The sequence below is a fragment of the Athalia rosae genome, chromosome 1 (assembly GCF_917208135.1).
Source record: "Athalia rosae chromosome 1, iyAthRosa1.1, whole genome shotgun sequence".
NCBI classification, from domain to species: Eukaryota; Metazoa; Arthropoda; class Insecta; order Hymenoptera; family Athaliidae; genus Athalia; species Athalia rosae.
This window is the reverse complement of record NC_064026.1, coordinates 5,145,323-5,173,039: the sequence shown is the minus strand read 5'-3', so window position 1 is coordinate 5,173,039 and position 27,717 is coordinate 5,145,323. Positions and strand designations below refer to the sequence as shown.

General features: G+C 43.8%; 3 protein-coding genes and 1 non-coding gene across 8 annotated transcripts in view; 1 reads left to right on the top strand and 3 right to left on the bottom strand.

The window, feature by feature from the left end:
* The first annotated feature begins 3,306 nt into the window (after positions 1–3,306).
* Positions 3,307–13,827, top strand: LOC105684172 (prominin-1-A). Its single transcript, XM_012397332.3, has 16 exons — positions 3,307–3,458; positions 4,100–4,486; positions 4,550–4,605; positions 4,693–4,868; positions 5,317–5,504; positions 6,254–6,349; positions 7,381–7,583; positions 9,177–9,312; positions 10,563–10,733; positions 11,122–11,221; positions 11,576–11,770; positions 11,961–12,183; positions 12,248–12,706; positions 12,785–12,915; positions 12,995–13,045; positions 13,579–13,827. Exons 1-16 carry the CDS (start codon positions 3,443–3,445, stop codon positions 13,601–13,603), a joined length of 2,613 nt encoding a protein of 870 aa, XP_012252755.2. The 5' UTR covers positions 3,307–3,442; the 3' UTR covers positions 13,604–13,827.
* Positions 13,031–20,229, bottom strand: LOC105684173 (insulin-like growth factor-binding protein-related protein 1). 2 transcript variants are annotated; one of them, XM_012397333.3, is made up of 4 exons: positions 17,494–17,872; positions 15,246–17,403; positions 14,287–14,590; positions 13,031–14,188 (listed from the first exon to the last, which is right to left on the bottom strand). In XM_012397333.3, exons 2-4 carry the CDS (start codon positions 15,588–15,590, stop codon positions 14,016–14,018), a joined length of 822 nt encoding a protein of 273 aa, XP_012252756.2. In that variant the 5' UTR covers positions 15,591–17,403; positions 17,494–17,872; the 3' UTR covers positions 13,031–14,015. The 2 variants fall into 2 exon arrangements, with proteins under 2 accessions (XP_012252756.2, XP_048509583.1); XM_048653626.1 differs by lacking the exons at positions 13,031–14,188; positions 14,287–14,590 and having other exon boundaries at positions 15,612–17,403; positions 17,494–20,229.
* Positions 20,230–21,139: 910 nt separating this feature from the next.
* LOC105684167 (probable JmjC domain-containing histone demethylation protein 2C) overlaps positions 21,140–27,717 on the bottom strand; it is a 175,132-nt gene continuing 168,554 nt past the window's right edge. For 3 of the 4 annotated variants that reach the window (XM_048653575.1, XM_048653592.1, XM_048653593.1), the window contains 6 exons: positions 27,227–27,648; positions 26,906–27,131; positions 26,038–26,186; positions 24,386–25,826; positions 24,041–24,296; positions 21,140–23,935 (listed from right to left, as the gene is read on the bottom strand). In XM_048653575.1, coding sequence (XP_048509532.1) covers positions 23,620–23,935; positions 24,041–24,296; positions 24,386–25,826; positions 26,038–26,186; positions 26,906–27,131; positions 27,227–27,648 — 2,810 coding nt within the window. In that variant the 3' untranslated portion in view covers positions 21,140–23,619. The remainder of the gene's footprint in view (positions 23,936–24,040; positions 24,297–24,385; positions 25,827–26,037; positions 26,187–26,905; positions 27,132–27,226; positions 27,649–27,717) is intronic. The other variant, XM_048653585.1, reaches the window with a different exon arrangement.
* Positions 26,696–26,766, bottom strand: LOC112695068. Its single transcript, XR_003150342.2, has one exon. It is a non-coding gene; the product is annotated as a small nucleolar RNA SNORD36 (small nucleolar RNA).

Here is a 27,717-nt window from a genome sequence, read left to right as displayed (position 1 = left end):
AAATTAAGTATTTTAAAAATCGATCGTATGACACCTTGCAACGCATTTCGGTTTCAGGAACACGAATCCGTAGATCAAATTCAGCTACGAACATAATATATGAATAAAATCTATGGCCACGTATTCAAAATTTCAATGCATCATCAAATTCCGATCATTCGTTCTCGAGATACGACGGGAAACGCGATGGCGGGTTACTTAGCCCGAGATTTCATATTTTAGCGGGCTGGACTCGAGCGCTCTCTATCTCGTTCGTCTTCCTACCGCTTTGCGGCGTATCGCCTCGTGTCTTACGCTCCCACCACGCTGAGCTTTCTCGCACCAAAATCCATATATAAAAATCATTGGGCAAACGCAGTCCGCGCGGAGTTCGGTGCCAAGCTCCGGCTCACCCAATCAAAAAGAAGTTCGCATCAGCCAATGAGACTTCCTACTTTTACACGTGCTTCAGGCATCTTGACTGACGGCACGTGCCGCAATACAAACATAATTTATGGCTTTTTAATAGGTGATGAGGTGTGAAATCACAGTCCTTGTTTATGTCTTGCTCCTATTGTTAGCAGGTGTCGGACGAGCTGTCAACACCTGATAAAGATCTTGTTCACACCTCGTAAATCACCCCTTTCATCCACCTGATCGGCGGCATCCTTTGGCGGCATTTCTGCGAATTCTACATATGTAACCGCAACCGTTTAAGAAAATAAATATGTAAAGATTCGGTATTTAAATGGTCAGGGTATACCCAGCGAGTTCATTTCTGTCCATGCGGCCATACCGAAGCTTAAGACCTTTAGTACAGAAACAGGGGCACCGGGTGTACATTGAAAAAAAAAAAAAAAAAATTCTAAATAAATTTTTCTTCCCTTGCATCGCGTTGTAATGCATTATTAAAGGTGGACTGACAGATTTGTAATAAAAATGATCGGTCTTTGTAATTTCACACGCATATTCAGAGTTCTCTTTTTCTGAATCTACCAATTTTTCCCATCGAGATATCTCAATTTTTCTTCTCCAAAAAGCGAAAAATTGGCGATAACTCGATTGATTTTACAGATGGATTCCTCTGATCAAAATACATGAAAATAACTTATAAACCCTATTAAAAAAAATGTTGATTTTTGGGCCAAAACTGAAGTATTTTTAAAATCGATCGAACGACACTTTTCTTACGTATTTTGACCTTAGAAATCCAAATCTGAAAGAAAAATTGATCTATCTATGAAATTAACTGAGTTATTGCTGATTTTCAGCTTTTTGGGGTCAAAAATAAAAAATTGATTTTTTAGTCTATCTTAATGTATTTTGAACTCAGGAATCCGAATCCAAGAGAAAAAATGATCTATCTGCAAAAATGACTGAGTTATCCCCATTTTTTCGCGATTTTTGGCATAAATTTGCGGATATCTCGAAGGGAAAAAATCGTAGCTCGTTTTAGACAACGAATTCGTGTTCCTGAGGTCAAAATACATAAGAAAAGTGCCATACGACTAATTTTAAAAAATAAAACTTTTTGGTCAAAATTTGAAAAAATCGTAAGGGGTACCCCTTGGAAAAATCTCAAATTTTGGCCAAAAACTTTTATTTTAAAAAATTGATCGTATGGCACTTTTCTTATGTATTTTGACCTCAGGAACACGAATCCGTTGTCCAAAACGAGCTACGATTTTTTCCCTTCGAGATATCCTCAAATTTGTGCCAAAAATCGCGAAAAAATGAGGATAACTCGGTCATTTTTCAAGATAGATTAATTTTTCTTCCGGATTCGGATTCCTGAGCTCAAATTACATAAAGATCGACTGAAAAATCAATTTTTTATTTTTGACCCCAAAAAGCTGAAAATTGGCGATAACTCGGTAAATTTTAGAGATAGATCAATTTTTCTTCCAGATTTGGATTTCTCAGGTCAAAATACGTTAGAAAAGTATCCTATGATCGATTTTAAAAATACTTCATTTCTGGCCCAAAAATTGAAAAAATCGAACTCCCTTAGAGTTTTTTCGATCTTGGGGTGAAAAATCAAGATCTTTTTAAATCAGGTTTTTATGCTGTATCCATGTATTTCGATCTCAGAAATCCGAATCTGGAAGTAAAATTGATCTATCTATGAAAATGATCGAGTTATCGCTAACAATAAGTTTTTGTTCTATGGTGCGGGTAAATTGAAATATATTGCAACGCTAACTCGCAAAATCATTTTTCCGCATCTCACAGAACTCGAGAATTTCCAGAAGTAGATGTACGAAAGCATTAATAATAATAATCATAAAATAATTACACGAAAAAATTTTTTGCCACATTCACAACGGAGTTTTACGAACATAATAGTGATACGTGACGTTCTTTTTCTGTTATATATCACGTTGCCTATATTTTTGGATCTCGCGCAGTGTTGCAGGGTTTGTGCATCGGTACCAGTTTACTCTGCGTTTTCCATGTATGGAGTGTATAGAAAAGAATTATATGATATGAAAAATAAACATTATAAAACTGCGAACGACCGTAAGATTTATTCTCTCAGGCTATAACCGTTCGCTACCGAGAGAAAATTTCCATTTACAACCGGGATTTCTTTCTTCTTTCCTTAGTTCTCCAGTTCTACATGCAGCAGTTAAGACGATATTTCCACCCCCTCTTCTTGCTCCCGTTCAGATTCTCGCGCGAGTCACGACGATATATGTATATATCCTCAAGACGGTTGGCGTGAATCTCTCAAAACAACGAAAAAAAAATAAATAAAAATTGAAATTCTTATCGACAAGGGTGAGTTTTTCCAGCGGACCGGGCTGCTCGCGAACGCGATGTTTCCGTAGTCCACGGTTCAACGGCATGCGATTCAACAAAGGGTTCGAAATAACTTAATAAGCTGAGGAACTATACGTGACAAACTGATCCGTTTGCATTTAGGAGTGACGAAGGTTTGGGATCGTGGGTGCGTGTCGGTCACGCAAGGTTCATTAGAAGTAAGACAATTAGGATCTGATCCCCTCGCCTCCTCGGCGCGCCACGACTCCTTCATTGCCCCGGTCAATAAGTTCGATAGCGATATCGGTGTAATATTTATAATAAGACCTTTGGGACAAGTATGAATGAATTTTGGAGGGTTTCAATTTATTTTTACTCTCTTTACCGACCATTATACAGAGTAACCTATTTACTCATTTGTTATCCGCCTTATCCTATCGCCCCCCGACTCTGACTCCCCCCCCCCCACCCCCCGTTACAACCAAACCCGGGGTTAGGGGGTTAGGGTTCGACAACACCCAAGTATTTTCTACGGTTTCTACGAAGCCCCTGCAGGGATCGACACGACAGTCTGCGACCATCCCTTGATGGCAGCGCTATTCATTCGTTCATTATTCTTTACATGCATATTTTATCATATAAATAGCATAAATATTTACTTAATCAAAGTTCTTCTTGTTTAATATACGTGATTTACGGGATGCCGCTCCTCCGAGGCACTTGCAATTTTACAATTTATAATTACACTTTGATTTACTCATTCTCCCGATCGCGATTAATATTCAAATTAAATACCTGAATTCTCCTAGTGGCGTAGAATTGAAAAATAAAATCGCTTCCGGCAACATGTCCCCTCTTCCCCGAGACTTTGCTTCTTCGTTTATTCGAAAAATTCAATTTCGAAGACGGACGGTGGTCGAAAATGTACCTCGGCAAGAGGGAATAACGTATCGCGACTGATTTATATATTTAACCGGGGTGCACTTCGCCGGAGATTCGATTATGATTACTGAATAAAATCTAATTTTTGTTTTTTTTCTTTCTTTCAAAATGCTGCGCCACGGCTGGGGTCGCGAGCACTTAATTAACCGGTGAAACCCGGTGACGAGACTCCGTCGAGTGTAAAATTATTATCGGCTCTTTTTAACGCTGCGCAAAATAAAAAGGGGGAAGCGAAGGGAAAGACGAGATAGGAAAAAAAATTATTGTATCAGTGCCCCGGAGTAACGTACTTATCCCGCGTCTTATCTTTAATGCGATTTATTTTACGATTTTTTTGTCTTTAACATTCCATTTACTTTCGTTTTTTTTTTTATTTGTTTTTTTTTTTTTCATTCGCTCATTCTTTCTTTTCCAGTGATCCTTGTGATTGTAGCGTCGTTAAAGATATCTGCGTCGCAAGACACGAACGAACTAGATTTATTAAATACCGGCAACTGTTCGACTACCGATAATAATGTCGATTCGCCACGTAACGTGACAATCGGCGAGGCTGATGAGTTCGACGAAACTTTCGAAGAATCGGAAACTTTGGCCGACGAGACCAGAGATAATACGAACATCTCACACTTGAAAACCCTGAGCCTACCCAAGGATTGGGACCAATCACCCGTTCTCAAATTTCCAAAATCCCCTATAGATGATCGCTACAAAATGGCCGCCCTTCACCTCGACAAGGGATACTTTATATTCGATTTCGTCAGAAGTTTTTTATCCGCCGTTCAACCCAACGACGTGCCGATCGGTAAACTTATATAGAAAAAATTAAAAACGGACGAATTTTTCAGGCGTGACTTTTGAATTGCAGATTTGTTGAGGGACGTATTCAACAACAGAATTACCGTGGCCAAGCTAGTTTCGGAGGTGATTTTCCTTCCGATGTGCAAATAATCGATGTGTACAAAGTGCATGATTTTCGTCGAGGCTTGAATCCGCGATTTTACTTTTCAGTCGATCTACGTGGAAGCGGGTTTCTTGGTGCTAGTCGGAGTTTGCTGTCTTTTGGCCTGCGTTACGCCAGGGATAGAGATATGGCTAACGTGCCGTCCCATGCATTCGGATCCCGAGCCATCCCAGCATCCAGGATTTTTGGCCTTCCTGCTGAGCGTCTCCGTTTTCGTCTTGGGGTAACTAAACGGCTTCTAATCCGTCTAGACGAATAAATTTCCGGAGAGGATCTTCCTTGGGAGCGAGATTATTGTTGGACCGAAACGTTATTTAGGTAGCACAGCGACGCGGTAGGGAGTCATTCGAAATTGGGAGATCAACCACGAGGGTTAAAAGTCGGTTATCCACCGTTGGAATGCGGTCTGCACTCCGTCTTCGTTACGGAAATTACAGTGACATTTGAAGCACCGGTGCATGGTACTGTACAGCACGGGGACGAAAGTCAGTCAAGAATACGACTTAAGTGCTTCGTCTGAATACAAACGACGCGCGCGATTACTCACAAGTTTTACTCGAACCTGCCAAAGTTAGATTTCAACCAGAGCTTCGGAAAACTTTTTACTCTCACGTAACTTTATAGTAATGTATCCACGAATGCTTATGTATAGAAATCTGACATCCTCCTAGATCCGGAATGCTCACCATGATGGCCTGCAACGAAGCCGTCGGTGCAGCGGTGGAAAAAATTCCCATCACGATGCAGACCGCTCTTGAAGACCTTGGAAATTATCACAGCGGCACCACGACGCAGTTGAGACTCACCCTTACGCGGAGCCTAGACGTAGCGAGCGAAGCCCTCCTCGCCGACTTGGACAGTAAGTTAATTTTTGCTTCCTTCCGTAGAGTCGGGATCGGGTAATAGTGGCAATTCATCCTGCGGGAGTTCCCAGTTTGCGGAGAATTTCCTTTTCGTTTTTATAATCGGAAGAGGAATAGCTGGCCGGGATTCCATTTATATTTTGTACACGACGGAGGAGGCGACTTCTGCGATTAGGGGGGTTGTTCCGGGGGTAATATTTCGTAAACAAACGCGCATAAAAGTGAAAAGCAAGACCCTGGGGAGCGGTGGTGCGTTTTCCTCGCGTTTAAAACTTCCGGTCATGTATGCCTCGATAGAATTTTCGCAAATAAGACCACCGATGGTCGGACTGTTTGCCGTTTCATGACGTCACCGTTCCCGAAGTGCGTGCGCCGAATAACGCCTCGAGGGATAAGCGCGCCCAAAGATTCCTACGGGGTTCAAAGCTGGGCTTCGCATATTTTGCGAGAGCCCAAACCCCAACCCTGCGGATCATATTCGTGTATTAAATTACGCCATCGCGCCAAGAACCTCCGCAGCGGTCGGGCGTTTTACTTTTCAATTATCGGGAAGAGAAAAATTATAATATCCGACGATTTCCGGACTTTGAAACGAAGTCGAATTTCTTTGTGAAAACAAAGTGAACGAATGTACGTAACTCGCCGCAATAACGGTGGTCTCGGGTCTGCTTCAGTTTTTTTTTTCTATCCAACAATAACTTTTTCAATCCTTGTTATTTTATTTATTTTATTGTATCGCTCGCAGACGTTGAAGATCTACTTGGTAAACCCGTGCAAGAAGAACTCTCGGCGGAGACTGGCTTGGATGTCGCTTTAGACGCCCTCCTAGACGTAGCGAATGGTGAGCACATAGTTTTTGCTTTGTCGCAACTCTGAAGATTGCCGAGTTATTGCAGCTGGGATACAGGTATATGTTTCGAGGAGCTGTGTAACGCTTGAAGAATGATTTTAGCCAGGAAAAATGACGGGATCCCGAAGTGCGAGGTGATAAAAAGTGGAAATAAAAGCTACGTGAGCAGCGCATCTTTCATTATTTTCATTTTCTTCGAGGTCTTAAATTTTTTCATTTCATTTTATTATATTTTATTTTATTTTATTTTGCTTCGTATTTTTTTCTTCTTCATTTTTCTTTGCTTCGCCCGAAGAAAAGCGGAATTACGAAAAGGGCGCTCTAATGGCGAAGACGACGCGTTGCCGAGATGAAAGCAAAGATTTTCTCATCTTCCTTGCGGTAATAGAAGCTTCGCATATTATAGGTATAGCTGGAACCGAAGAGCTACTCGTATCTTCGTACACTATCAATGCACGTGCTACGAGCAACCGCATAGTCTGCAGAGGGAGACCGAAGCGCAGAAGCAATGTCTACACTAATTTAGTTAGTTTTCAGTTAGGAACTTCGGCGTCCTCCCTTGACTAAGTGTTACCGCGACATGGGCTCACTTAACGAGGAGGTGGTTCGCTTTTGTACGGGGCTACGGGCTACGTAACGAAACTCGCGGCTCACCCGAATTCCGGGCAAATCTCGCAACCGATCTCGAAAAAGCCGAAATAACGATCGATTTTTCTATACGGCGAACTCCTATTGCGGGGTGATTAAATTCTGACGATAAAATAGATCCGACGACGAGCTTTTCCAAGCCCGGTTAACTCAATGCTCCGACTATATACTTATAGTTTTAGTTCAAAACTCATCGGGAAACTCGTGTCGACGATTTTCCGACTAATCTCATCCTCAACGAACTTCAAATGGGATATAAAACTCTTCGCGTTTTATTATTAAGTGAACTAAACTTTTCATGCAAACAATAAATAATAATAAAAATGAGAAAAGAACGCTCTATCTTATAACTACCTACTGCCCGTGCATTACAGTGACGACGGAGCTTTCCTCCCGGACGGAAACGCTTTTTAAATCTGCGGAAAAAGCGCGTGTGGCGGGCGAAGAATTGGGAAGAGAGACCAGCGAACTTAGACGGCAGATGGAAACAGCCGCAAGGGGATGTCCTCAGTCTGACCGACCCCTTTGCGCCACCCTAGACCCGTCAGGGTTACACCTGGCGCTCCGCCTCGACCGGGTGAGTAAGCCGCGAATATAATTTAACCCTTTTCATCCCCTAATTAAGATGAAGAGCCGCTTTTGTCCCGCTTAAATTCCCGGGTCCAGATGGAGGGAGGGGACACCCGGGGTTTTGGTGCGAAAAACCTCGAGGGTGATAATGAGTTCGCATTCCCTTATTTTCCCGACTCTTTTTTGATTCGAAATACCAAAAATACGGTCTTCGCTCTCCATCGATTATCGGATGATAAAAATATTTGAAAAATCGTAAGGTCGAAAAAAGAATTTTTTGTAATTTTCTCCATTGATTGCAACGGGTGAAAAAAATCGAGCGAAGTTCATTTTATAAAACGCCGTTACGCCATAACGTATCACTTTCGTAAAGGATCTATATAACGACGACAACGAGAATTACTATTGCGAAAAGTTGTGCATAAAACTCATACTTTTGAAACTGCAATCGGTCTTTGATTTCATCACCCAGGAACGAGGGTCTGATCATAGAGATGAGAGGAGATAAAATTATTCGGGATGATAAAATAAAAAAATTAAAAAAAGGAATAAGAACTGTGGAACCTATGGAGAAATTTATTTTTTTGTTCCTAGTTATGTAAAAATATATCTCTTTCCTCTGATCAAAAAAAAAAACATTAAAACTCTGGCATACCTTCGTTTCAGCAACTGCAGAACCCGTGTGTAAAGAGTGGCAAATTTCACTTTGACCAAAGAGCGGATACTTTGATCAACTCCGTGCAAGATTTTACAATCCCTCCGGAAAGTCCGGTACCTCGAAATGAACAAATAAACAATAATAAATAGGGTAAATAGCGGTAGCGAGGAGAGAAGATGAAATACAAACCAAATAGGCTCCACGCCGCAACGCCATTAGCTCACTAGAAATAATTGCGAATCCTCATCCGAATCCCGGTAAATATTTGAGGGTCAAATTAATGCCAACGATCGATGCGCCTGATATTCTGATTTCTGTGGGGCTCCGCGTGCGCGCAGCTAATCGTTGAAAGTGCTTCGGGAGAGGGATAATATCCTCGCCATAATTATGATTTTGTTCAGATACGCGTGTACGCGTTTAAAAGAAAAAAAATACCAATTATTTTCGTACGCTGATACGGCGAAAATTTTCATTTCCAATATAATACAGAATGTGTGGGTAAATTTTTATGGGAAATTTTGCCTCACACGGTTGAACAGGGTAGATAGGGATGGAAGTAAGCGCGGTGAACTGCGGAGGAAATAAGGTTACGCGGAATTGAACATCTGTTAGCCAATATATCTGTCTATAGTCGTACTCAGCGACGGATGCTCGTCGTAAGGGAGGAATCTCCGTGCTATATTCCGGTATCTGACTATCTCCAGACCCCCAACCACCGGTAACTCCTCCCCCCACCCCTTACCGGAAGATGGTTAGCGAGTAAACCGTACGTGAAATTCGCGAATAGCGGAGTCGCTCGTGAGACAGAACGACGGATAATACGAGCTTTCGAAACGTTTTTTGCCCGCTGGTGAATTTTTTCGTTCCATTTTTTTTTTTCTTCACACGACTTCGAGAATCGCACAGGTGATTTTTCAAAAATGAGTTTATCTCACGTTTCAGCTCCTCAGAGACGACCGACTTCTTCGACTCCGGGGGACCGGAAGAGATAATCTGACCGAGTCGGGTCGTCAAGCGAGGGGCGAGTACCTCTACGTTCCTCACCACGTAGCCAGGACCACCCTCGATGCCAGGAACGGTAAGCAACTCAATATTCTCGCCGATGTCATTTCAAGTAGCAGGAACGCAAAAAGATAAAGAAAAAAAATAAAGGGTCTAGTGCGATTATTACTTGGAAAAGTGGGTCAAGCGTCGACTCGAACAACATAAATCTGTACGTTTTATTTTGTTTTTTTCTCCTAATTTTTTTTTTTTTTCATTTTTTTTTTCTGCCGGAGACTCGATTCTGCAGAGGGTTGAGACATAGAGCATTTTCACGGCCTTTCAAGTTCAATGAGTCGATATTAATTTTCTGACAATTGCGTCGCTCCCCTCAGCCAGCTAGTGGGCGCCCTACACTTTTAAACTCCACCCATCCGTTCGTTCGCACGAATATTTTCTCAACGTCCAGATCCCTCCTCTTTCTCTCCCTCTGTCCTCAGAAGACCCATCCAAATATCCGCCCAATAATTTTTTTTCGATTTTTTGCGGGTCTGGCCGATCCTTTCGTTTCTCTAGACCCCGTTCAACTGTATCAAATCCGTTGTCAGCCGATACATATTAAAGCCGCGAAACGATCCGCTGGACGAGTCGGATGAAATTCAATTTTCTCCTGCGTCATTTTCGCTAAAATTTCGCGCGAGGACTGCGGCCCTACGCAGTTCTTAATTATCGAATATTATGTACCGGCGAACGACGCGAAATCCACGGAGTTTCCCCACGTGATTCCGGTAGGCGAAGGGAGGAAGTGCGAGACGCGGAGGGGCGACTTGAAGGGCGAAACGGAGTGGGAGGGACGAGCTGTGATTGATGCGAAAAAAGTCCTATGTTGACAAGATGTCCCCGTCTATTTCAACATCTTTTATACGCGTCTGCAGTCCAGCCCTGGCACCCTTTTCCTCCCCCACTCTTTATCTATCTCTTTTTCCGTCCGTCTGTTTCTCCCGGTCACCGGGCCGATAAGAGAATAATACCTGCTCGCGTAATGTAAAATCCATACCAGCGCATTCAACGGAGAAGAATGTGTACCTATAGGAACACTTCCATGTCACGTACATATATATATATATATATGTGTAGATTTTTTTATTCTCAGGGAGTACAATTGAAGAGAAATCATTTCACGAGAAAAGTAAAACCTTCCCCGAAAAGAGCAACAGAATAGCAAACAAAAGGGGAGGACGGTTTGTATCTATAGATGAGAAAGAAAAAAAAATCGCTTGTACCTGTAAAGGTGGACAGTTTTCTTGCCACTGTCATTGAACGGCGCCCGTTACAATTTGTCGATAGCAATTCGACGTGAGATTAGCAACGCCAGGAGCAGGATAACCGAAGAAGCGAGGGGCCTGGAGACCACGACAACCGAGCTGTCCAGGCACCTGGAGACTGCGAGGAAGATTACCAACGATATCGTTCCACACCTCGCCAACTTTGAGCAGACCCGGTGGCTGGTTGGCATAGGTGAGCCGGAGAAAGACGGAAAGGCGAAAAGAAGTTATATGTAACAAAAAACGTTGAAAAACTTTTTCAATCTTCTTTTCGCTACTCTAGTCTTACCACGCGTACAGAATTTTCGATCAAACGTACGTCGCTTTCTCCATCGGGTGGGCTGGTGGCGGTTTTGATTTAAATACCGTTCTTCGGGGTGCTTGATTACATGCTTCGTGATTCCGAAAGACTCGAGTTCCTTAAATTTGACTCTGTAGACGAATTAAAGTTTCCGACCTCATTCATCCCAAGCTCCGTTTGATTTGCCTTTAATTCCCGTCACGGAGTCGCGGTCATACTTTTAACTCAAGTTGTACTTGAAACTTACGATTAGATCAGAACCACAAGTTGAAACCTACAGGTACCGTTCTGGCGGTTTTGGTGGTCTGGACGTTACTTCTGTCAGCTCTCTGTTGCCGTTGTGGATCCGCGGAGGAAAAAATTCGACCGATTTTAATAAGGTGAAGGATTAATGAAAATTATCGACGTTGCTATGCGAATGACACGTCGTATCTCGTAACCCGCTGCACGCATACCTACCGACATACCCAATGAAATTACCTACTGCACTTTCATTATTAACATTCCAGCAGTCTCGACGTAATATCGTCGCGTTAGCTGAGGGTTTCCTTTACTCGCTTTGCTTGTTCCCTTTGCTTAGAATATTTTTTCATCAGATTGTGTATACCTATAGCTAGAAGACTCAACAAGTGTGCACCTCTAGTCGCATTCCACTGTAAATTTCACTACGGTAATAGTGAGACAAAAAAAAAAAAAATTCCAGAGCATTAAACGCTGTTATCGAACGATTTCAGCGCGGTGATTCTCAGCTGCGTCATCTCCGTCGCTTTGTGGGCCGTCGTGTTGGCAGATCTGACCTTGACGACGCACACCGAGATGCTCCTCTGCCGCCCCCTGCATGATCCGGAGTATCGGACGGTCGAGGCGCTCCTGGAAACTCGGGGTTTCTTAGAAAAACCCTTAGGTGTCCCTCTAAAGGAGTTACTCCGGTAATAAGGGTCCGTCCTGTCGGCCATTAAGGTCCACTTTGTTGAACCACTTCGAGAGCTTAGTAGCGCCCAGCTCTCGACTACCCGTTTATAAATTGCTTCGATATACCTGAAGGGTTATATTTATTTTTATTTTTATTCTTGTTTTTCCATTTACTTTCCCCCCTTCTCCGCGCTTACGGGAAATCAGCAAATGTGAGGAGAACCAAGCGGCATATCCGGTCTTCCATCTGGGTGGCTCTACTACCCTCGAACACCTCACGGCGCACTGGACTTGGCCAGGACTAGCAAGGGCGATACCGAAACTCAAGGTCGATCTCAAAGGACTCAAAATCCTCACGCCAAATTTGCAGCTCAGACTACAGAATCTTCTCTACGCCTCCGGATCGAACCTCACAGAGCACAGAATCAGGGTAAGGAATCTTAAGAGATGAACGACGAAGTTCACGGATCTTTACCTCGATAGTTTCGTTTCAGATCCAAGGGCCAGTCCTGAACAAGGACCTTGGCGCGCTTTCGGAGCAACTGGACAACGTGGCGAGACAACTGCGGGACCGTAAAACAGCCCGTGACCTTGACGCGATCGCGTCAACGACGCGTAATTTATTGGAACGCAAGGTGAAACCGTTGGTGAAGATGTACGACGATCTGGTTTACCAGTTAACCACATTGGAGATGCAGCTGCAGCCTCTTCAGCGACAAGTAAACCAGTCGATGTCCCATCTCAAGACCATTCAGTATTATATCGATAATCAGGGTGAAAAAATAGCCCAACAAAAAACGAAAGCTTACGTCGACAGGATCGGCAGCTACCTTGATCAATGGCGAGTCCACATCCTCGCTGAAATGGGAACGGGCGTTGCTCGTTGTCGACCGCTGTGGGACGTTCTCAACGGTGTTCGACTGCTCCTCTGTCAGCACGTTATGGGACCCTTGGTAATTATTTTACGACGAGATTTGATATTTTTCAGCTTTTACGACCTTAACCGATCCCTGTTTCGTCCATTACATTAGAACGGCTTTTGGCTGGCTACGGTCCTCTGCGCATTGGTGTTAATGGCCAGCACTCCAACGGCGCACTTATTGGCCGCTGTTTACAAAAAAGAAGATTTGAAAAAAGAGACTATTCTTTTGCCCTCCAGAATGTTAGTGAAATATTTTTCAGTTTTCTTTGATCGAACGTAGCCACGAGGGTGGGATGATAATTTTCAATTTGCTGTACAGGGAGAGCCCGGACACAATCGTCATGGATCGAGAAACTTGGCGCACTCCAGAGTGAGTAAATTTATTTTACACGTTTCGATACAGAAGATACAAAAGATAGATAGATTAAAGGTATAGAGGAAAGAATTTCGAGCATCGATTACGGAGCATTCGATTATGTTCGCGATGGCGTAGCGTTTAAACGAGCGACTATTTTTCTTACTTAATGCCAGGTCCGATCTTTGTCTTCCGTCGTCACGTCTTGACGCTAATTGATAACCTTATCCCTGTGTGTATAGCGTTCAATTTATAGCCCGTCAAAAAAGATGATTGATACCCCAGACGGAAACATTATTCAATCTGAGACTATTACCAAATTTTACTTGTTTTATATTATTTTTTATTTTTATCTTTTATTTTTCGCTTATACACGATACTTTGCGGTTGTCGTTGACTAACCGTTACCAGTTTCAGAATTCTGAATAACAAAGAGAAAAAAAAAAGCACGGTATATAGTATATATATGTAGGAAAAAACTCACAAAAAACTTTGAAAACTAATCACGCAGACGACGAGATATTTACCGAATTATTTTTCATTTTTAGAACGCCACCGTCTGATGGCTGGTGATCGAAACAAATTGCCGAGAAAAGGAACTCCTCGCAGTACACGTACAGAGTTACTGCTGCAGTGGGTTAGTAATAAATATTATTTAGTAACGTGAAAGAGAGATAATCAAAAACAAACAATTTTCTGTATTATTACGAGTGTCGTTGAAATTTTTGGTTACACTGCCATATTTTTCTTTTTCTTTTTTTTTTTTTTTTGTTGTGCGGAAAAATAAAAAAATAAAACGAAATGCAATTCTAGAAAATAGATAATCCTCACTGCATGGGCAAAATAGTTCCGCAGCCATCCCTACAGTCAAGTCATCAGCGTCAATTTGTAATTGGTTCTAATTAGAGGCAATTACATCCCAGATCAAAGCTCGATCACACCGTACGAGTAGGATGTTCATTGTTCAGCCATTCAAACGAAGAAACTAATCTGTAACGTCAAGGTAAGCGTACAGGGCGTCTTTTCCGCTTGGGTTACTCGCGATGCACTCGTAAGACCCTCTGTGATCTTTCGTCAAACGAGCGAGTTGCATGGTGGAACTTCTCGTCATGGGGTCGGGACCATCCATGGAATTTATAACCGCGTCATGTTCCGGTCCTGAAATATTAATGCCGAACGCGTCACGAACCCAAAGATTCGATTCCTTCTCCCTCCCTCTCTCTCCGATTCTCCCTTTCTTCGTTTCCTTCACTCACCTGGTAGTTCGATGAAGGTCTTTCCGTCCGCGGAGCGATATCGCCAAGATATTTTCGGCAACGGGAACGCCTTGACGTCACATTCAACGGAAATCATCCGCCCCGCAGATTCGACGAGCACGAGATGTCTGGCGGACTGCATTTCCGGCCGGCTCGGACAAGGGCCCTTGTTTTTCAGGGCGAGAGATTTTTTCTTCGCTTGACGAGAGACGTCCAATAGTTGACAGGTTGTCGAATAAGTTATGTTGTCCGTTCCACAGGCGTAACCTTCTTCGGCACAGACGCATATCGCCTCGGGTTCGTCCTAAGAATCAAAGACGGGGGCGAAGTCTCATTTTGGAAGAAGTATTTGAGGGAAAAAACAAATCGAGGCCGGTCGAAAAACGTTTACAGGAAACCCGGCTGTAGCTGACTCGTGAAACCGAAAGTGCAACACGGTATTTCTGGTGATCCGTGCGCATTAATCAACATCCATTGTTCGACCGTGTGTCATCCTTTCATTGTTTGATTGTCGCCGGTGTGACAACATTGTTCATTTCAAGCATCGCGTATTTTATCACCTTCCTACGCACCGAAGAATTTAATGGAACGCAGTGCAACATGCGGGCAAACATCGGGTCGTTGACTCTTCTCGTATATAATACGCGATTACAATTTATCAAGCGACCGTATAACACGTGATAATTATACACTACTCTATAATCTTCCTGCACACTCCCCCGACAAGTATGACTTGAGCAACGATAATTGCTTGCCCTGCACCAGCTCTTCTCTAAAACATCCCCAGCCAAGATCCGATGGAATTTCCATTTTCCAGTGGTATTCGCGCAATTATAATTAGCCAAAGGATATGATTAGTTTCTACTCCAGCATCTTAGACATAGCATTTTCAGAATCAGGCTAATTGTAAATTAAATCGAAATTTTTCAAGATTTTGTTAAATTTCTACGTGGCCATACCTCGGCGTGAAGATCGGTGCGTAGTTGGCACTGGTAATTCTCCGCACAGAATCCGTCGTTGCGTCGTTCCGGGGCTAATTTACCCTGAAGAGTTGAATTCCAACAGGACTCTCCCGGAAGTCTGGCGCAAACACCTTTGGGACAACATCCGCAGGAATCGGTGACCGGGCCCAAAGCACAACGTTCCAGGTCGCCCGGACACCTGTAATACGCGCACTGGTTGCAGCCAGGAGTCCATGACGGGGAAGGCGTTTGGGAGATAGCCTTGTGAGCATCTTCCTCGACGGACCAGGAGACCCGCGCCACGGAGACAATCAGCAGTAGCACAGTTTCGAAGTGAATCATCTCGGTGAATGCGGTGGAAGAATTCCGACGAAGGTTTAAAAGCCCGCGACTATTCAGCGGAAATATAGCAGGGACGCCCACACTCGCGACCCGGATGACCACATTGAGGGAACGAGAGGCAACTGCAAGGAAGAGATTAGACAGGAAACGAGGATCGTAGCGTTGACAGCTGCACAATCAACGCAGCTGCTATGCACATTTTACATTTCACGTAATTCATCTCGGCGAATGACAACACGCAGCTTCGTACCACGATCACACGATTGTTTATTAGACTCTGTAAAAATTCTACAAAGGACGAACCAAAGGCGAATAACAAATGACCGATTATTTGTTTCGCGATGTGTGCGCGTTACTTCGCGAATGACTACTTATCGAGTCATGTGAAGTTCCGGAAGCTACGGATCGTTCCAAAACTGCGGTAGGACGATCCAAGGGCTTGTCGGCCATAACGAACGACATTTTACTGCAGTCGCTGCCCTTTTTACGTGGCTTTCGCCGGTGATCCTGGTAAACCTCACAGCTGATCGTCGAGTCTGTGCTACCGATGGCCTCGCACCTGTCGTATTTCTTTGATTTGATCTTATCCTTGGAAATGACCTTTGACCGGTTTTCCCTAACTCGATCCTTTGCGTCGTCATATTGTTTGTCAATGACTTTATCGCGTACGTTTTCTCTACATGTATTTGACGACGTAGATCTTTCCAACGAATGATCCGGGTCATGACGATTATGCGCACCCTTCATATTGCGATCAATTGTCAATTTTCCATCCAAATCTCGCGCTCTTCTCTCTCTAGAATTTTCTCGCGAATTATTCGAGGAACCTTTCTCGTAATAAACGTGACGTAAACCGTGATCCTTATTAACAACGCGGGTATGAGAATTGTTGTGCAGAATATTAGCGTTATTTTCGCTTTCTCGATTGAATGGTTTAGAGAAATCGTGCCTAAGGATCTCCTTTTCGTCGCCCACTGCCTTGTCCTCGAAAATTTTCCTCGGATAATTTACAACGTTCCCCGTTGCAGCGTCGTGGAATTTTTTTCTCTGTAAATTAGAAGCGCCCGTCACATTCTGTGCGACTTTCCCACCACTGCAATTTTCGCTCGAACTGCATGTGAAACAACATCCCCCATCAACAGCTTTGTCATTTTTATGAACCCTGACGCTGTCTTCCTTCTTATCCCATTTCGAATGATACCCGATACGATCCTTAGGATAGTCTTGCAGCCTGTTATCCCTTTCCCGTAACACACTGTGTCCCGATTCTAAATTATCGTTATTGTTAGTCGTAATCGGAACGATCATTTTATCCGTCACTCGAGCAGAAGAATATCCTTCATGCTTTCTTCGATGATCCTTGTGCGCTTCAAATTCTGTGTCTCTACTTCCAAAGATAAACGGAATTGGAGAACGCTGATCGCTAGGTTTGCCAATATCTCTGGTCACGGTGTGCCGATGTCTCGATGACGTCAACGGGGGCTCGGATTGAAAAGATTTCGCGGTTCCGGAGGACGAGAACGACAGTGCTCCGGAGCAAGACGAAGCCGGCGAGCTCGAATGACGAGAACTGAAGCAATTTTTTCTGTGAATCTGAGAATGAGGAAGAGACTCGGACCAACAGGCAGCGCAACGACAGGGTGGATCACGCGGTAACTTCATTCTGGAACGATATCTGTCCACTTTTGAAAAAAATGCCAACGCCAGCTCGGCCAGGGAACGATGACCTTTTGGGTCTTTTTTTGATTTTTTGAGCCGCGAGGATTTGCAACGATCGCGCCAGGGCATCATGCTACCGGTGCTGCGCGGGGCGCTGAAAACGAATCAGTATTGGATTTGGTAGTTGGACGGATGGCGAAATATACACGTGGATTTGGTATCTGTATTTTTTCATTGTTTTTACCTGTGGGTACTGAAGTTACGAACCAAGAATTCGTGATCCGTGGAATTCCGTTCGAGTTTCCGAAAGTTGGAGAAGCACTTGCTCCGTACTGAGAAGTGGGGGTGAGACGAGGGTATCTTTGCTGTAACGACGGTACTGACGAATTAGTTTAATTGCCGCATAATTAAACGCAGCAATTAAATTGATCGTTTATTTTAACAACGTGAACAAGCGAAACTTTCCTTGGCGACTTCCAGCTCGATTGCTGTTGACATTAGAACCACCGGAAAGGATCTTGCGAAATAGTGACCTACCGTCACCCTGTACAGGAGTCTTCTTGCACCGTTTCGTGTCGTGATTCCGTATCACCGAACGCTGCGGGCGATCGATAGTCCAGGCTAGAAATTTTGACAATTTGAATGAAAAAGAAAAAAAACCCAACTATGCATTTGGACACGGGACAGGCGGCGAGGTGACGACGCTTCGAGCGAATTAATTATAGTTCTACCTGATGTTCGCGAGTACCTTTTTTTCAATCGTGAAAATGAAATAATCAGACTGTTTTTATTTTGCGTAAACATCGATCTATTTCCACAATCATCGGCCAGAGTACCTCAGACATACTTTCTTGAGAGACAAACAGCGGTGGTAGAGGGCGAGCCCGAAAGCCCAGGTAACGGCAACGAGGATCAGCAGGACGAAGGAAATGAGGGTGAGAGGACCGGGGACTAGAATGGAGTGGCCAATGGTCCCGATGTATGAGAATAACTCGCAGCCACCCCCGCTGCACTCCCGGTCGTACGCGCAAGGGCGATCAGGGCAAGGGAACGAGGGAATTTCCGCGTCGCCGCCACCTACTGGAGGCACCACACCGTCACACACCTTTAGTCATAACAAGGGGTACACACAGCCATCAGTTTTCACGTTACATTAACAATCGGAACGACGTAAGGGTATTCACGTGGGAAAGTTAGAAGATATTCGTTAATTATTTTACAGTCCTTGCGACTAAGGTGATCAGGATGCGATAATTGGAATACCCAGCTGCCGCAGCCAAACCAATGCCCTTTTACAGTTTATTCCACCCATCTGAAATTCCACCCTTCACTTACTCTTTGGCTGAACTGCGGCAGTTGATGAAACACCGTTTCCCAATCGTTTTCGAGTAGTTGCCCCGAGGGGATTGGCATATGTATTCGTGGCGATACGGGAATAAAACGCGTTGGTGCCGATCGGGGTGCGGTTTATCGCAGGGGTGGCTGTTTTGCGAATTTTACCCGTAGGAAGGGCGGTGCCGCCACCGGCGATGCGTTCGGTTATCGAGGATGACGTTCGCCGTTGCCCAGGCGATCCCTTCCAAGCAAAAGCACCCTGAGCAGCACTTACTTTGCCAGGCGTTCTTTCTACAGATAATTGCGGCGTGACGGCGCTTTTCGCCATATGATTCACCCGGGTTTGATCCGAGGCAGGTAATTCCTCTCTTGTCACCTGTCCCTCGTTTTTGCACGAAGTTTCCGTTGCTACCGGACAGCTCGGATCAGGATCCGCCTCGGCGCAATTTTGAGAACAACACCAATCGCAGTCGTCGGCACAACCCTTCCCGTCAGGACCGCAACGACACTGAAGAGTTCGCATAATATAATCGCCCTGAGGTAAATCTCGCCCTCCGTCATCGCCGCATCCCGTAACCACCTGCGCCTCGCCGTTATCATTGCAGCAGGGAGATGACTGACCTGGGACTCGGCACGGTGAACAGCAACTGGAACCCCTGGATGACGAACGAGCTAAAGATCTACAGGGTGAAGACGACGCCGGTTTTCTACACGGTGAACACGGTGGGCTGGAACGGCACGTTGGTCTGACGGGTGACTGGGGTCGACAAGGTGAGCAAGGCGGGCACGGAGATGTCGGTCTGCAGAACTTGAATCTTGGTGATGGCGAACAGCACCGCGACGATGAACAAGGATCGCAGGGAGGAGGAAGACACGGTCTGCACTCGGTGCAGCAGCAAGGTGGTCCAGGTGGTAACCTCGGAAGAGGACAGCAGATCCTTGCATTCGGACACCTCACCTTGGTCCTGGAAAACCTGCGCTCGCTAGGAGGGCATGCACATTCCGGGGAGGAGGGGCAATCGCACGAACACTCGTCGTCAGCGCGAGCGTCGATTTGAACCGGAGGTGGACAATTGCAGTTTCGCGGCATCGGTTGACACATGCAACCAGCCGGTGCACAAAGACAGCAGCTCCTTTTTTTAAGGATAGGTTTCGGCTGAGGAGCACACGGCTGACAAGGTGACGGTTGTGCACAGGGTGGAGGCGAACAAGGTTGAGGAGAACAACAGTTCGTGGGTGGAGCACAGGGAGGTGGTCGACTGGGTTCGCAAGCAGGCGGACAGCAATCCGGAGGAGGTGGGCAGCAATTTTGAGGGGGTGGTGAGCAATTGGGAGGTGGTGGACAGGGTTTCGGTGGGGTAGGACAGCATCCCGGAGGTGGAGAGGAGCAGCATGACGGTTGGCAGGCGCCTCCGCCGAGCCTCGAGCCCTCGCAGCAGTTCCGCGCGCACGGATCGGGTGGTGGACAGCAGGGATCACGTTTTGGGCAGGATACGGAAGTCGAAGAACAGCAGGGGGTCGCTGGAGGACAGGGAAGACAGGGACGACACGGTGTGCTGGGACGGCTGGTAAAAAGAGTCGAAACAGAGAGCGATGAGACGGATAGATGATCGTCAAAGTGGGCATCGCTCGAACGCTGAGTTCACCTGGGGCGGCAATTACAGCATTTACAGGACTCGCGTCGTCCGTGGTCACTCCACTGTCTTCGAAGTTCAGTGAAATTGGATATCCATTCGCAGTTTGGTTTCGGAGGGACGTTTCTGTTCCAAGAATCTTCTACTTCGCACTGGCAAGGACCGGGACAAGCCCCGGTCTCCGCGGTTCCTCGTGGTCGAAAACCACCGCAGTCCGGGCGATCTAAGCAGCCCACATTGGTCTGACACAGACAGGTGCGTATTCGTGGCTCGGAGGCTGAACACCCTGACCTTGACCCAGCGCAACTTGTTCCTATGATTGTGAGATTAATCATCTGAGTAGGTATTTTTTTTTGGGCTGATTATTTAAATGGACTGACCGCAACATCCGGTGCCCGCAATTCGTTCTCCTGCGGGACTACCGTCGCTGCAGGACATTCTACTGGCGCTGCGACTTCGACCGGACCTGACACCTCCTTTGCCGGTGTGTTTAGTGGCAAACAAATTCCGCAACAGATTCATTCAGGGTCGATTTTTATTTATTGATGATCCGAGACTTTGCGAATCCATTTGGGAGACACAGAATTTTTTTCTTCCTTTAATTGTGTATGTTTATTATCTAACTAGACATTTTATATTATATAATTCATTGAAAAGAAAAATGGACTGGGCATGTCGAAGCCGACGCTCGACTTCAGAGTTATCAATTCTTCTGTCTTTTCATATCTGACGTTTGAGTGGCCACGATAACGCTCACTTCAATCGATTTAATAAAAAACTACAGCTGATCAATTTCCGCTAGGATATTTAAATTTTTATGCAACTCAACCCCGCAAAATCTATTTCAGCCCGTTTGTTGAATTAGTATGAAAAATGATTCTTCAAAAAGGTATGCACACAAAAGAAATAACGAATTTCTCATAATATAAACATTTTTCTTATTTCAAACGTATGGTTCTTACATTTACACAGTACAAAAAATTATACTTGAAGCCGCTGGCACGCGGTTCATAACTGCTATGACTGAGGGCGACCGGTGACGGGGTATTGAAAGAACACCGAAGGGCGTGGGAAAATATGAGGATTTACGACTGAGGACTGTACATTTACGACCCTTTAATTCCGCCCCCAGTCCACGGCTCCTTTCTTTCATCTAGTCATTCACTCGTCCGTTCTCTCTCTGTTACGCTATCATCCACACAATCATACCTCTTTTTTTCACTCCCTATTCTCGTCAGCTTGATCTCTCGCTTTGCAGACGTTGCCTCACTTCTTCAGCTCACTTTTTTTTTTACCATCTTTTGCCATCTTCGTGCAACTTCTTTACTACCTTTTCCATGAAAATTCACTCTGATTCCGTTTCTTATCTTTCTCATCTTTAAAGTCATTTACACTAGGCAACATTTAAATATCAGAATAATCCATAATATTGGTAATAATAATAATAAGAATAATAATAAGAATAATAATAAGAATAATGATAATAAATCAATTGATTAATCAGACATGATGGTGGTGTGATAATGACATTAATAATAATCAGAATAAATGTATACTTTCTGTCTACCGATGTAAAATGTGTAATATGTATATTGTGTTTTTGCAATATTGATTAATAATAAAGATGATAATACGAATAATAATGATGATAACAATAAAAATTAAAATAATAGTTATAGAAATAATATTATGTGCATGTATAGATGTACACGTGCGACGGCGGTTGTCAAAATACAACTATACATGCACATGTAAATACGATAAACGCGTATCCATTTAATTAATGTACAAAAGAAAAAACGAATGGTTATTTTTTTGCTTTTTTTTGCTTGTATGCAATAGTAATAATAATACACAGAGTACGTTTCTAGAAATTTATACAGCGCCCGTCAGCAGGTCATAGGTATCTTCAATATTATCATCGGTTAATTACTATTTGTTTTTTTCCTTGTTTTTTTTTTTCTTTTTCTTTAAATAATTAAAACGTATTATTAACACTAAGATAATTTCTAAGCTTTACTCTTTAAATATTATTTACTCAAGTCGTTGTATGCTAGACGAATATTGAGATCAAAGAAATTGCAAATTCCAGTATTTCTTTCTTACACCTTGCACCGTTATTTCTTTATTTTATTTAATACCACTTTTCACATCGTCTTTCCGCCATCCTAAATTCTACCACGTATCTATAATCGTGGAGATGTGTAAGAAGGATGTTGAAAGCCTTATTACGTTTGAGACGACCGACGACCGTAAAGGGATTCTTGTCAGCGTCGGGGTCGCCACGCATCGGTTTGCCTTGACTGACCCGAAAATTGAGGATTAAAAGAAATTTCGTAGATTTTTTATTCGAGAAAACCATTTGACTACGTGCATACACCTATCTATTGATCTATTAATCTATATCTCCCTTCCTCTTCGTAATTACTTTGCAAGGTCAGTCAAGTTGACTTAAGTTGACTAATGAAACTGAATAAATTAGGGGCTTCTTGAAATAAAGAATCGAATTATGTATTCACGTGTCCCGCCCGTCACAAGTGATGACTAAGTGTCAAGAACTTCGTTTTCTGTACGATAATCAACTTAAATAGTTCAACTCAGATTTATTTACGGCGTCGATCGACAATCGCAATTGCATGGCCAGCGAATACGTCATCTAATTGCACTGAATCGCGTATTTGGGAGTGTGTGTCGAGCATCTTCCGACATCATCCGCTACCGATATTTATCATGTTTAAACTAGATTTTATTGTGGTAAATTTATTATTATTTTTTTTTTTTTTCATTTTGTTTTTTCTTTAGGAATTTGTTACATAGTAATTTTATCTACATTTATATAGTATAGACAAGTGTGTATTGGATACAGGCACGATAATATTTAATTACAAACAATTATGATCCAAAGTCCCTCTGGTATCACAAATTCGCAAATTCGATAATGGACGCGCGCAGTCGAGCGGACACGATCCACGGGTGAACGAAAACCCTAAGGAGAACAGAAGGGAGGAAAGAAAAAAAATATATATATATTTATGAAAAAAGAAAAAGTCTCACGGACTTCATGTCCGACAACATAATTATTATTATGTGGTAAAAATTTTTCTTTTTCAAAAATCGAAACTAAATAATTAACAACCAACCAATTGGCTCAGCCAATTAAAATGAAACTTTCGAGCTACTCGTCAAATATCACAACAAACTCCGCAACGTTTTCAGCTCCTCAATTTAAACCGCGCAAGAAACGTCGCCATCACCTTACTTCAAAAGGTAATTCCTTTTTATTTATACTCCATTATTATCTACGGTTTGAAAATACCGTGAAACTCGGTGTGCACTCGCCGATAACGAGATTTAGTCAGAAATCAATTGATCCTGCGACCATGGCGGCTCAACCCCTATCGCTACGTCTCCTCTTTAATCTTGACCTCGTTTTTGGGCTTGGCTTTAGCCAAAACTTCCTCCTTTACATTCTCAAGAACGGTCAACGAGTCCTTAACCGCATGGTAAATAATATTCTTTATCTGTAGCTTATCTTCGTGATTTGTGTGCGTGTCGGACAGAGCACGGAATTCTTGTGTCAGATGGAAACAGTGGGACACATTCTCAGGCGAGACGAAATCCTCCGCTACTTTTATGCAATTGTGAAGATTGCGGACCTGATGCGGTGCGCCGGCTGGCACGAAAACGGCATCTCCAAGACATTGTACTATGGCGTACCTGAAATCATTCGAATATTTGTTTTGGTCAATCAGCTACTTGAGAAGCAGTGACACAAATTAAAAATTGAACACAAGAAGAACGCATCACGCAACTATCGCTTACCCTTCAACGCCGTATTCGCGGTACAGACGTTCTCGGAGTGGCCCATCGAGGTAGCAACTCTGATCGTGGATGGGGTCATGATGGGGTTCGAGACGGGCTCCGCGTTCCAGCGAAACAGCATTTAGAAGATCGCGAATTTTGTCCGCGTCTCTTGCCGCGTAAATATGCCAAAGTGCTCCCGGTGCTTCCCCGCGATCCCTGACCCTTCGACGCGTCAATATGTCACAGCCTGCCTCGTCAATTGCCCTGAGTGCCTCTGGAAGAATTAATTGAACGACCGATGAGAAAGTGTTCGAGTGATGAATGAAAATCGCCTTCGTTCGTTAAAATATCGATCGTAAATACCTTTCACGTGTTCGTCGTTGTCTCCGTCCTTGGGAATTCCTACGTAAACCATGACATTAACAGCGTCAGAGATGTCAAGGTGAAGATTGGTGGTCCCTTTGTTCGGATAAAGCGCGGATCCGTATGCGTTGTACATTTTTGGGCCCAAATCTGGCCTGACGAAGCAATCCGGTAATCGACTGGCCAAATTCAATCTCCCGTTTCTATGAGTATATTCCGAGAGAGGCAATACTTTCATTAAATCGGCGAACCTCGAGGGCAGTAACTCCGCGAAGTCTTCACCCGGGGGCCAATCCTTGAGTTTTAGAAGCATGGGATTGCCGCGATCGTCTTTCAGACGTTTTGAGAAATGCTCAAAGCCCTCCCAGAACTTGCGCATCGGTTGATTGGGTACTAAATTGCCAGTCATACAATTGACAAGGTCGTTCTTCTCATCACCAAAATCTCGTGCGAATGAATCAGGGTGCCACAGATCCATGTCTAGAGCTTTCGAAACCTCAGATACAATAACAGGCTGACCTCTCTTCCACTGATCCTGGAATATTTGATAATTATTCGGGTTGTTCGGTTCGTTCAATCTGAGCAGTTTCCCATCACAGAGCCAGGAGTGTGGCACGTCTGGATAAAGACTTTTGCTCTCCGTAAGAGTCATTATCCTGATAGGCAATGGATCTCGCCCTCTCTGGGTCCACTTGTACCGACGAACAAAGTGCTTCAATTCTCGTGGTGCTTTTTCGTCCATGAGTCCGCTGTCTCTCTCCTTTTTAGCACTGTGCTCTATTACACTCGATATCACTTCGTCAAGGGTATCCATTTTGGATTTCTTTCCGGCCTTAGCTACAGCAGCGTTATTTTGGGTTGGAGTATTCGTCGCAGTAGAATTTCCAGAGTTATTCGTTGGTGAATTGGATCTAGAACCACTACCGTTGGGTTTATGGGACGGCCTAATGAGAAGCTCCCTCAACGTCGAGTAATTTCCGTCCCGGTCTTCGTCCGAATCTGAACTGGTGCCGGAGTCGTTCTTGTCTTGATTTTGCAAAGCAACATCGGCCAGCCAGCTGAGAGGTGAATTTTTATCTTCCCCGTTAGTCTTCTTTTCAGTCGCTCCGTTTGACTCGGTTTCCTTCTTTTCTTCCTTCACTTCCTGCTTCATGCTTCCGTTGAGGACACCCATCGATTCACCCTTTATCAAATTTCTTAGGGTCTCATTCACCGGTGCAGGAGCTACCAAATTACATGAACAATGCTGGGGTATTCCCCATTCGCAACGACATTCGTGAAGCCGAGCACCGAGTCGAGACAAACTGTCACCGGCAATAATCTGGGTCAACATTAATCTCTCCGGTTCATGAACTTGTCGATTTGTACACAATAACCACGAAAAATCATCCCTGTCTTTTCCACTTTCACCCCAGATTTTTATTGTTCCGTTCTTGCGTCCCTGTAAAGGAGGAATCCCATTTGTTAACATTGATAACCAAGTTTTTTTTCCCGGCTCAAAAAAATGGGCTTGATTGCGTATCAGTGTTAAAAAGCTCTATTTTCACAATATCATAGGTGATCATCGAAATTTATTACATCACTTTAACCTCATGGATCAGATGAATATAGGATAACTTATTATTCTTGGGGCACCTAGGTATTGGACTGACCTTGTAGCAGTCGATGCACACGACGAAACCGCACTTGGCGCAGGCCCAGTGAAAGTTGAATAAAGTAGTTTCGCAGACGTCACACATCTCTCGTACTCCCTGGACGACGCGTTTCCAAGCTACTGTTCCGTCTGTAACCCCCGAACTCGCTGTAGAGGGCAAGGGCAATGTCAGGGTGCAACAACAGCAAGCGTTAATGTCTCATGCGAGCAGAAATAATAGTCGTAGCAAACTCAATTTAGCTACTTGGGAGTTTGAAATGAAATGAGAAAGGTAGATAAAAGAGAAAGGTGATGAAAAAAATAAATGAATTATGCTATGATGAATCGGAGCGTCTACAGGTTCATTTATCTCAACGATAATGACGATGAAATTGTCAATTTATCTGAACGTGGAGCCAAATCCTGCAGACTCCTTGTTTTTAAACCTACACCATTGAACTGGAGTACATTGAATAAACGAAAATGTCTGAGATTTGAATATGGATACATGAACAAAAGGATAGTTCTTGGCTAATTTTGCCAGTAGAATAATTTCAAGAGTAATAGAGGTTGAAGTGATATTTGAGGAGGATTTAGGTAAAACTTGAAAGTATATTGGGTAACATTTGTTGTTAGTTCAGACTGTCATGCTGAAGATAGCTTAACTAAAAAATTGTGGCAATCAGTGTTAAAAAGCTCATGATAATATCATGGAAGATCACATCAAAATACATTTACATCATTTTGCCAACAATTAATTACAGTACTGCATGCAAGTAGCAATTGGTAGATGTCACAAGACAAGCTCTTACAGAAAACTGTCTTTAAAAATTGTGACTCTGATTTTATTTTAGACAAAAAAAGGTTTCGTTGAAAATCTTTCTCACCTTCTGCCATATGTTCCTGAAGGGCATCCTTCTCTTGATGAAGTAGATCACAAAACTGATCTCCCACTTGACGCAAGAGCCGATGAGCCATTTCTAAATCAAGGTCTTCCCTCTCCCCTTTGTCAGATTTTTCTGATTTTTCTTTGTCATTCTTATCCACTTTCTCATCTTTCAACCCTGCCGCTTCTTGACTGTCCTTAACTGGTAACCAGAGTCGCAGGTCTTCCTGCAACGACACAATGCTATGCTGCCTTATCTGACCTATTGACAAAACGATGCAAAATCCAACTGTAAGTACCGAAGCGATGAATCTCTACTCACCTCAGAAGCATCCTTGTGTGGATCACTGAACCCCGCGATAGCTACCTGTCCATTCTTAGTGTATCGAATTCTTCGAAATGCATAAAATCTACAGAAGATGTTTTGCGGTAAGTTCTTTGACCGCTGATGAGGCGTCCATCTACATTCTCGACACTTTGCTAGCTTGGGAGCAACCTCAAAGCACGCGCCATCCTGTAGCCAGCTGTCTCCTGTTTTTTTCAACTGCGCAATAGGCGGCTTCCGAAATGGATCACCTCTACCACCTCCTCCACCAGGTCCACTGCCGCCACCTCCGCCAGTGTTTTCTTCTCTCCGTTCCTTTTTTTGTCGAGGTTGTGGATCTTCACCTCCTAATTCGCTGCCTTTGGTTGATGTCTTTGGTCTCCTACCTCGTTTCCTGGGCTCCTTACTAGCATTGCCACCTGGGATACAGAAATATCAACTCAACTGCTGTTGCTTGAATTTTAGGCAAGAACAGAAATCTTCTAAGC

Excerpts from the sequence above, each read along its gene's own strand:
- LOC105684172 (XM_012397332.3), top strand. Across the intron at positions 9,313-10,562 it reads CACCCTCGATGCCAGGAACG|CAATTCGACGTGAGATTAGC; the intron begins GTAAGCAACTCA and ends ATTTGTCGATAG. Across the intron at positions 13,046-13,578 it reads GAAACTTGGCGCACTCCAGA|AACGCCACCGTCTGATGGCT; the intron begins GTGAGTAAATTT and ends TTTCATTTTTAG.
- LOC105684173 (XM_048653626.1), bottom strand. The coding sequence starts at position 17,381 with ATGATGCCCTGGCGCGATCGTTGCAAATCCTCGCGGCTCAAAAAATCA.